Below are 10,549 nucleotides of genomic sequence, written 5' to 3' on the forward strand. Positions count from 1 at the left end.
TCTCACTGTTGTGGCCTCTCCCGTTGCGGAGCACAGGCTCCGGACGCGCAGGCTCAGCGGCCATGGCTCACGGGCCCAGCCGCTCCGCGGCATGTGGGATCTTCCCGGACTGGGGCAGGAACCCGTGTCCCCTGCATTGGCAGGCGGACTCTCAACCACTGCGCCACCAGGGAAGCCCCTACATTATATTTTGAACTAAGTCTTCAAAATATGGTGTGTATTTTATATGTACGGCACATCTCAATTCAGACTAGGCATGTCTGAATTGTTCAACAGCCACCGGAGCCTCTTGGCTATCATAGTGGACAGCCAGATCTTGATATTCAACTCCTTGATATTCATTCCATCCTTACAGCCCCCTCATCATAATTTCTTTTACAGTTAGCTCAAAAAGCATATAGCATCCCTCTCCCAAAGACAAAGTGCTCATGCACAAGCTGTTCATGTTTGATCATAAAGTAAAGGAGGTATGGAGAAGCTAGAAGAAATCATTCTCTTCCTAAAAGTGCTTCATATTGATTATTTTCTTTTTACATTTTCCTCCCATTCTGACAGAAAAATCTGTATTGGACTGATCATTTTCCTCTTCTCTCCTGTTTTTACTTCAGTGTGTTTAGATTTTTTTTTTCAATCACTACCTTAGATTTTTAAGATCCATGAAGTTTGTAGTAAAAACTGAAGTTAGAATCTTTTTTTAAAATTGAATTTAAAGCCACCCAAATTAACATTATAATGGATTTTAGCACTCAATCCTATATGTACTTACATAAAAAAAACAGCAATTTCTTTGCCCATGTATTGCATTTTATAAAACCTGATGACGTTACAAGAATGTAAAATTACAGGTCAATTTCTTTCATAAACAGAGATAAAAACAAAACCTAAACAACGTATGAGCAAAAACAAATCCAGTATTGCATATGAAGAATAACAGTGGTTTATTCCAGAAATCTGTGTTAGATTTAAAAACGGAAATAAATCAATGTATTCCAAGAACAGAATAAAAATGACGTGTGATTATCTTAACAATTACAGCGACAATATATGTTGAAATTCAACTTTCCACTCAGTACAAAAACTGACATCAAATTAATAGAAGAGAATTTCCTAAATTTGATTCCATACATCAACAAAGAAAAATCTCCACCAAATGCCATGCTTAATGGTAAAATGTTGAGGGAACAGTTCTGAGCTTTCTGAGATGCTCTTCCCAGGTTATAATCCTCAAATTTGGCTCGAATAAAATTTTCCAATTCTTTCTTAAAAAAAAAAAGGGGAAAAATGTTGACAGCTACCCCTCACCCATCTCAAGATCTGTAATTAATCTGTCAAGGATGTTCACTGTCACCGCTGGGTTACTCAGCTCTAGCACTGAGTAAATGTTCAACAGGAAAGGAGTGAGAACACAGGAAAATCGGAGGTAAGAAAGGAGAAACTGAGATGCAGAAGAGCCTTGGAGTAGAGAGTACGGCTCAGATGGTGGGAACAGCAGAAAGTTCAAGAGCTTGGGCGGCGCAGGGTCATCGGGACTACACAGTTGCAAGGATTAAAATATGGACATAGGGTGGTAGGAAAGTAATACTTAGAGAAGGTGTAGATGGGGAAGCCGTGGTTGGTGACATTGTAAAAGGAGACCGTGCCGGCCTCATAGTCTAAGAACACCCCAATTCGGCGAGGGGGCACCATCATGGAGAGGAGCAAGGAGGTGGACGATTCCTCATAGGCTCTGTATTCGTGCTTATGATGTAACCCAATCACCCAGTATCCACTTTGAGGCTGGTATCGGGAGTAAACATTCCGATTGTTCGCAAACTGGTTGAAAGAGAACGTAGGTCCCGTTGAATCACTGCACACCCCCAGGATCCAGTCAGTCTTCTTGGCCACGTCTACCTCCCAGTAATGCTTTCCTGAGGAGAAGTGCCGAGAGCCCAGGACACCACAGCCATAATGCTCTTCCAGATGAGACCCAGACAGCTGAGTGCCCACAAATCTCACCTGCCTCCGGTTCTTAGACAGGACGAGATTTAAATTAGCCGTGTGTGGATTCAGAGTCACGTCCACTGTGGGAGAAAGGTACAGCATCAGCAGATGAGAATGGGTATGTGGGTCTTATGACTCTGAGAAGAGGAAGCGAGGATATGGGTGGGAGGAATTGGAGCTAGGTGGTGGAGCTAGGGGGCTGGGGGGAAACAGCAACACCTCATACCTGAGAGTGTGTGTGTGAGTATGTTTGGCAAGGATAAGAACATGTCAGCTCAAAGAGGCCACAGTTTCTACTTACCCCAGTAGCTCTGGACATCTGTCAGCTCTGTAATGATAAAGAGTCAATCACATTATATAGACCCATCAGTCTCAGGTCTGCTGTCTCTCCCTTACCTGGCTGAGAGGTGTGGAAGGGAATTCTATAAGGATGTGAACCGGCCATTTCATTCCCCCTTCAGTATGACCTGCATCTTTTCAGCACATTGTGTCCCTCCCTCTTTGATCTCTTTCCCTGACACTATTCCCAAATACCAATCCTACCCTGCATTCTTTTTATTTCCTCTACTACCATGGTCCCTCATCCAAACGCTGTTCCCTGAAACTCCTCACCTCTAAACACTCGCAGCATCTTTTTCAGATCTGGGGCTCGAAACGTACTCTTCAGCTTGGTGGGGAGAGCTTCTGGCTTCTTCAGGGTCCAGAGCTCACTCCTAGAGAGAACAGACATTATGAATCTTCAACACTGCTCACCTTGGGTGTCTCTAACACCTGTCTCCTTCATCTCCCAGGCCCACTGGTGAACTTCAACACTCTTCCTTGAAGAAAATTAGCATTATTCTGCAAAGACCTCTGGCATAGGAGCCAGAAGAACTGGACTAAAAACTAGCTTCTCACCATCTGTGTACACACTGGTAAGATTTTCATTCTTTTTTTATTGGCTGTGTAGTATCTCTCTCTCTCTCTCTTTCTCTCTCTTTCATATATATATATATATATATATATATATATATATACACCACATCTTCTTTATCTATTCATCTGTTGAGGGGCACTTAGGTCGCTTCCACATCTTGGCTATCATAAATAGTGCTGCGATGAATACTGGGGTGAATATATCTTTTGTACAGAACAGGGAATATAGCCGATATTTTATAATAACTTTAAATGGAGTATAATCTATAAAAGTATTGAATCACTATGTTGTACATCTGAAACTAATATACTCTTGCAAATCAACTATATATACATCAATTAAAAAAAAGTTGATAGGATTTATCCCGCAAAGCCTCATTTTTGTTCCTTTGTTTGCTTTGTTGTTGTTTTGTAAAATACAATAATTTTCCCTTCTTTCTCTGCATCCTAGAGACTGTATAATATTAAATAAAATAATGGCTGGGAAATCCTTTGCTACCTCTAAAAAAGATACAAAATACTTAAAATGTCAGCACCCTCTTAGAGGGCCTACAGGTATCTGTGTTGACAGGCAGGACATCAGGACCTGCTGCTAGGGCTTTCATAGTATCAGGTGAAGGGCTCCCTTAGAAGAGTCTGTGATTTAGGTCTCAAGGTCTTGCAGAGGCCTAGGGAGAAAGACCTTCAGAACAGCCTCTTAGGATTCTCGGTCTCTGGGAACATTACGCCAGTTGGAGAAAGGAAACGTCCTCACCTCCAAACTGAGAATAAAGACTTCCGAAGGGACAACAGGCTCCATAGGTCATGTGTTCGTGAGGCGCTTCAAGGTGCCAGGTATGTGGGCTACTTTAGGGGTCACCTTGATGAATGAAATTCTAGAGTAGGTGATAGAGAAGAGAACATGTTTTTGTTTCAGGGCCAAAGCCACTCTCTTCAAGACCTCGGGTCTATATTTTTACTGGAATTGAGAAAAATGGAAGACTGAGGAGAACTAGGTAGCAAGGCATGGCCTGTTCCAAAGCCAAGGGGGAAAGGGAAATTTAAGCAGGTATCCCAAGAGCTGATTTCTGGACCTTGGGAAAAAAAAGCAAATGGGAAATTTCCCTCTGATAAAGTATGTGGGCAAAGAAAATCCCTGTGTATTTTGAGGTAGCTATGAGCTACTAGAATCAGGACTGGAAGCAGGTACAGAGGTTTGTGGAAAAGGAGTTCTATCACGAGGTACATGGGGAGTCAGTGATATGGTAATCCTTGATTCTTAAGAACACTACTGTCCCAATTTGTGACCTTCTGCCACTCAAATTCTCCTACCATTGAAACCAAGTCATTCCCTTTACTTTGGGGGACCCCAAATTCTCACGAAAAGCCACTCAAGACACCACAGTCCTAAATCTTCCCTGCTTTGTGATTTTTTCCTTTCCCACTGACCACAAGATAACTCTATGGGTACAGGAGTCTTTTGTCAACCCAAGGGAACCACGTCATGTTCTACACATACCTTTTCGCGACATCACTCACATCCTAGGAAAGAAAGAGACAGGTTAAGTCAAGGGTAATAGGACTTGTCCTCTACTACAGCCTCATCCATGTCCCTCATCCCATTCTCACCACCCCATGATGACAGAGGTAGAGATGATCCGATATGGAGGCCACAAAGTAAAGATAAGAGCTGAAAGCAGACTCTCCCTGAGACCCTATGTAGGGATGTCAGGAAATGATTCAATTCATTCATTAGTACCTTTATTTTTACAACAGAGAGTGTGTGTGTGTGTGTGTGTGTGTGTGTGTGTGGTGTTATATATGTACCTCATCTTTTATTTGCCAGGCACTGTGCCTTCTTCTAGATGCTCTCACATGACTAAGTCCTGATTTCTGTCTTTGAGATGCTCACATTCTGTTTGCTGAGGACACAAGGGCCATAAAATGTGGTTGTTTCTCAAATTCCACCTCCCCTAACCCTCTATGCTACCTTTTCTGACTTTGTGTATTTTTCTTGATTTCAACACACACATGTGTTGATGATTCCTAAATCTGTACTTCTCCTTACATCTCTTTTATATACCCCTCACATAAGCCACGGGCACCACAAATTCAAGATATCTGAAAGAAAACTTACCTTTCCTGCAACCATGGTCTCTTCTGTTATCTTCCATCTTCCTCAATGATCCCAGCATCCAGTCACCAAATGTAGACAAAGTACTGTCCTAAAAGCTACCTGACATCCCATCTTAGACCAAGCCAGTGCATTTCACACCCTTACTGCTCTTTATCATCATCCCTGCCACTGCCTGCCTCATTTGAGTAGAATTGTCTCATGGCCTCCGAATTGGTCTTCCTAACTTCTGCTCTATACACCTCAATGCAGCAGAAGGAAAGGCCAATGGTTTGATCTATGTAACATAGGAATAACTATTTTCATGGTATTGGAGCTATTTTTGGTTGTATTTGACAAAAACACAACTCAAACTGGCTTGCACATGTAAAGTGGTAGAGGTGGATCCAGGATTGTATCAATCTTAAGGCATACTTGTAATAAGGAACTCAAATGATCAAATCAGGGTGATACTTCATGCCTCTTCCTCTTAGCTTTACTCTCAGGGTTCACATTTTGAAACTTGAAAGCTGCAGGCTTGCATCCAGCTGTCAAATCTTAATGGGTAACCATGTCAAACAAATATGGAAAAGAGAAGGAGGAAGTGTCTGTGGATGGGCAAGTTCTGGAAAAATTGACTGTGAGATAACACTCTAGTTAAAATGACCATTGGGCAGTCATACTAACTAGTGGGTAGAAGAGTCTAGACAGGTGCCTGGACTAGCTATTATATAAATTGATGATCCATTTGCACTTACGAAGCAATTTTTCCAGTTTGAAGAGACTTGTAAAGGGGCTGGAACAAGTGGGGGAAGGAGCAAGCATTAGGGCAACCTAACATCAAAGATGAAGAAAAAAGCAAGAAGAATAAACTGAAGTTGTGAAACCAGAAGCAGTGAATGAGGAAAATCTCCAACAGGTGGAAAATAACTACCCCATGACCCTAATACTAGGGCCCAAGTATAAGTAAAGAAATTATTATTCCACCAGGAAAGGGAGCAAGAGGAAAGCAAGAAAGCAAACAGAAAATAAGGAAGAGCCTGAAGGTTCCAGAATGTCACAAGGTGCATCCTGCTTCAACTTAATAGTCACACTATTCACTCTATGAAGCCAGCAGCTGCTCAGATTTCAACCTCAGTTCAAATCTCTCCATCAGATCTCTTTGGATTTGACAGCTTGCACCCTCCCAAGCCACATACACACACAGACCAGAGCTCATTGTTTGTGCCTCTAAAGTCCTGTTCAAACTTCTATTACAACATGTTCAATGATGCTGCCCTAGAGAAGAAAGCGAAGCAAAGAAGGGCTGGTAATTACATAAAAATTCTCTAAGTACTTGAGTTTGGTATGTGTTTGCCTGTGACTGAGCTGAGTGAAAAGCACCTGACCAATCCCAACACGGCATCAGAGACAACGGGTACCTAATGGCCAGTGATTCTCAACAGGGGGAGGGAGGATAAGTTCTCCCCAGGGTCATTTGGCAATGTCTGGAGGGTTTTTTTGTTGTCACAGCTAGTTGGATGCTACTGGCATCTAGAGGGTAGAGGCCAGGGATGCTGCTGAACATCCTACAATGCACAGGGCAGCCCCTCACAGCAAAGAATCTTCTAGCCCAAAAGGTCAATAGTACCAAGATTGAGAAATGCTGCAGTAAAACATCACTCGATCTTTTACATTGTATCAAATGAACTTTTGGACTATCCTTTATACATAAGAAATAAAAATGAGACATTCCTTTAGCATTTGTACTTTTAATTATCCTGTGCTTTATCCATGAACTTTGAACTGTTTAATAGGGAAGAGGCACTACAGGGTCAAAGGAAATTTTTTTCTTTCCCCCACCAAGATAAGGAGTCCCACATCAGAAGGGAAGGAAAGTTAGTCTCTCTTTGCCTTGACCGTCAGACCTCGGGCTCCTTTGCGATTCCTACCTGCAGCAGCTCCGTTGTTGACCCCTGACACCGGCGCTCCAGGTCTGAGATGAGCTCTCTCAGGGACTGGCTCTGCTGCATCAGCTCACCCTCAGCTTCTGCGATGATGTTCAGCCCCTTCCTCTCCTCCTCCTCCAGCTTCTTCAGCTGCCGCTGCTCCTCTCTGTCCAGGATGCTCCTCAACTGATCAAACTGCTTCTGGATCCTGTGTCTCTCAGGTTCCATCTGATTCTTCCGGAACATGGAAGAGAAAGAGGTTGCTAGTCTGTTGAGCTGAGGGTCTCCTGTATAAGGGGTTGGGGAGGCAGGCTCTGTACTGCTTTCCTGGCAGGTCTCACTGCGGGGGAATGAGCAAATGGGGGAGTAAGTCCTGCAGAACCTGCTCTCTTCTCCTATTCTCCCTTCAGCTCTTCTCAGACCATTGGCCCCAGGCTGTCTTATCTAGGCTTCTGAGATACAGACTTAGATTCCTAGGTGGGATTTAGATTCCAAGCAGCCTCTCTGGCCTCTCAGGACTCACCATCAGCCTCCCCTTCCAGTTTTCGATATTGAGAGTGGCCTGTGCATGACCTATTTTTCCAACTTTCAGAGCTCGAAACTATAGAACAAGGTCCAGAATCAGGAATTAAGGGCTGCCAATGGCCATGGTTCCTCTCCCATGATTGTCTTCAAAAACCTAGATTCCCTTTGATATGTTCATTTTCTAACTCCCCCTTCTCTCTCCCTGGCTCTGCACCAAGAATAATACCCTTGTTTGGAAGGGTTGCCGTGAAGGACGAGGCAAAGGGAAGCTCTTCTAGCTAAATCAGGGAACAGACAGAACTAGGTCCCCTTTGCCCTCGGCTCCCACATCCTGCCCTGATTCCCGTCCCAGGACACCTTCAGAAGAATCTCTCTTACCTTCCAGGATGCCCTCTTCTCTCTGATAACAGCTGTTAGTTTCTCAGCTTCCTGCTGCTCTTGCCTCAGCTTCTTCAGAGACTCCTCGAACTTCTCCTGGAAGAAACACATCAAGTCAAGCAGGATCAAGTGTCAAATTGTTTCAGTGTGGAGACATGGAATGAATGGGGGAGAGATTATTATGCTGACCTCAGGAGATGCCTGTCCCGGAATGAAAAACTGAGAAGGTCAAAGTTATCTTTTATAAACAGGGGATAGAAACCACTGGGAATAGGCTGATTCTCTTTTCTCCAGGGGAAAGAACCTGACCATGAACCACTTTAAGTCCTTTACTCTCACTGCCAACATATCCCCTGAACTCAACCTGCCCTGCCCGCTACTGGCCCCGAGCAGCATCCTCCACTCATGCAGAACCAATCATGAGCAGCGAGAAAGAGCTACAGTCTCTGCTCTTGGCCAGAGGGGCTTTTTCTAGGTTCATCCTCTACATAAATAGATGGACTACAAAGAAATTAGATTAGAGCATAAAGAAAAGTTAATAATCTACCAAGGAGTCTGTTCCCACCTGCCTTCCCTCCATCTGGGCTCCCACCTGGTACTCCTGGGCCACCTCTTCCATGAGGAACGTGTGGTGACCACGGTGCTCCTGGGACCTCTCGCACAGCCAGCAAATGAGCTTCCCATCCTCCTTACAGAAGAGCTGGAGTTTCTCTCCATGGTGCGCACAAAGAACCACCTTCAGCTGCTTCCCCAGGCCCAACACCACCTCCCTGAGCCTGTCCGCTATGTTGGCCAGGTGCCGATTGGGCCGCAGGTTCCCAGGCTGGTAGCTGGTCTGGCACACAGGACAGCTGCTCTCTTCTTCTTGGCCAATACCCAACTCCTTGCTATCCCCCGTGATGCAGGCTTGGCAGAAGCTGTGTCCACAGTCTATGCTCAGGGGTTCTGTCAGGAGCTCCAGGCAGATGGGGCAGGTCACTTCGTCCTGGATGTCCACCAGGACTGCTGAAGTCATTGTAGCCACTCTCCTGGCTCCGGCCTGCCCAGCCCTGACTTCTAAGGTGTTTCTTGTGTATAGAATCCTGGGTAGATGGCCAAAAAAAAGGGTTCAGGGTAAGAAATGAGGCAGACAAAGGCAGGCTGACTGTTCTGGATAAACAGGTCAAGCACCTGGGGTAACAAGAGCTTCTCATTCTAACTTCAAGCATGTTCTTTGCCCCTGCTCACATTAGACAGCAATTTGCACTCTCATTAGAGCAATGATCACGGTTTCCTTTTACTCCTACTGGATGAAGGGACAATGATGTGCTGGAGAGAAGTGGCCTTGGGTAGGGCACTGTCTGTTTAACCTTTTCTCAGCCCACCAAAACACATCCTCAATGTTCAAAGCACCAGAACATGCTGCTGCCTCAGGATTTTTGCACTTGCTGTTCCTGCTGCAAGGAAGCCCCTTCACCCTGGTATCTGCATGGCTCTCTGACTTCATTCAATTCTCTCCTTACATGTTTTATCAGAAGAGTTTGCTCTGTCAAGCCTAGCTAAGGCATGGCCACCCACACCATCACTCTCAATAGACTTACCTGCTTGATTTTCCTTATCACCACCTAATATGGATCTTTAATTGTTTGAATATTCCCACTGGAATATAAGCTCCATGAGATCAGAGACTGCTTTTGTTCATTATTGAACTAGCTCAGTGTCCAACACACAGGTCCTCAACTTTTGATGAAGAAAACTCTAGAACCTCCTCATCCCTCCATAGATGATTAGACCTTTCTCATGAGCTCCTTCACCTCTCTTTCACATGGTGCTGGCACTGCTCTCCAGGATCTAATCTCCAAGATCAAAAGCATCATTTATTGTGACGACACATCTACCTTCTAACAGCTCTTTACAGAGCCCTTTCATCTCTCATGGTCACCTTCCCCAAAAAACCCAAAGAAACAAAAATGACCACCATAAGGTGATGTTATATCTTTACAATTAACACTTGTATAACCAGTTGTGATTTAGAAATCATATTCCCCTGTTTTCTTTATCTCTCATAGGAGAACTCTGAATTAATAAGAGTATTTTTAGCCTCTTGATAAAGAAATAGAGACGTAAGTGACTTTATAAAATCACACATCTTATAAAATCATAGATGTGTTCTAATAAGAACCTGCTGTATAAAAAATAAATAAAATAAAATTCAAAAATTAAAAAAAAATTATGCTTTGAGGTAGGGTCAGTATACCCATTTTATAGGTAAAGAAACCTGGACATGGAGGTTGAATCAGCTCTACTGTGAACTGAGAGTGAAAGGGGTGGCCCAAAGAAAACCAAGAGACTTGTGAGAAGAGAAGGGACAGTGGGCAGGTGAAACAATGGATGTTTGATATGTCTACTAGTTGTCCCTCAGCTACCGCCCCTGATTCATTCTGTCTGGTATTATGGTTAGGTGTTTTCATGTGTATCTACCCTCGGATTGAGAGACCCTGAGAACTATATATCTGGACTATTTGTTATCATTGTATCTCCTGGAGGACCCAGGACAATCCTCCGAATATAGTATATGCTCAATAAATGTTTCTTGACATTATTGTTTCATTAAACTAGTTTAAACCAGAAAAAAAAAATAAATGTAGAGTTGGCAAAACCTATTATGTCCAGAGTCCTAGTTCAAAGCTCTGTCCTCAAACCTCATATCTTTAACCAAAGACGGTGGTGAAGGTGGTCAAAGTCAGGCACA

At 43.7% G+C, this 10,549-nt stretch overlaps 1 protein-coding gene across 1 annotated transcript; it reads right to left on the reverse strand.

Annotated features, from left to right (window-relative positions):
- Window positions 1-8,897, reverse strand: LOC111169218 (tripartite motif-containing protein 6-like). The gene is made up of 7 exons (XM_022563247.3): window positions 8,411-8,897; window positions 7,819-7,914; window positions 6,919-7,149; window positions 4,394-4,416; window positions 2,593-2,693; window positions 2,282-2,308; window positions 1-2,060 (listed from the first exon to the last, which is right to left on the reverse strand). Exons 1-7 carry the CDS (start codon window positions 8,831-8,833, stop codon window positions 1,498-1,500), a joined length of 1,464 nt encoding a protein of 487 aa, XP_022418955.1. The 5' UTR covers window positions 8,834-8,897; the 3' UTR covers window positions 1-1,497.
- Window positions 8,898-10,549: the final 1,652 nt, after the last annotated feature.

The sequence above is a fragment of the Delphinapterus leucas genome, chromosome 7, assembly GCF_059928025.1.
Source record: "Delphinapterus leucas isolate spDelLeu-1000000601 "Yukka" chromosome 7, BTC_Dleu_Yukka2, whole genome shotgun sequence".
Taxonomy (NCBI): Eukaryota; Metazoa; Chordata; class Mammalia; order Artiodactyla; family Monodontidae; genus Delphinapterus; species Delphinapterus leucas.

Bases quoted from the DNA above. Each gene is read 5' to 3' on its own strand.
- LOC111169218 (XM_022563247.3), bottom strand. From the start codon at position 8,833: ATGACTTCAGCAGTCCTGGTGGACATCCAGGACGAAGTGACCTGCCCC. The intron at 7,150-7,818 runs GTAAGAGAGATT...ATGTTCCGGAAG, and splicing joins AGAAGAGGGCATCCTGGAAG to AATCAGATGGAACCTGAGAG. The intron at 2,694-4,393 runs GTATGTGTAGAA...TGTTCTCTCTAG, and splicing joins GTGAGTGATGTCGCGAAAAG to GAGTGAGCTCTGGACCCTGA.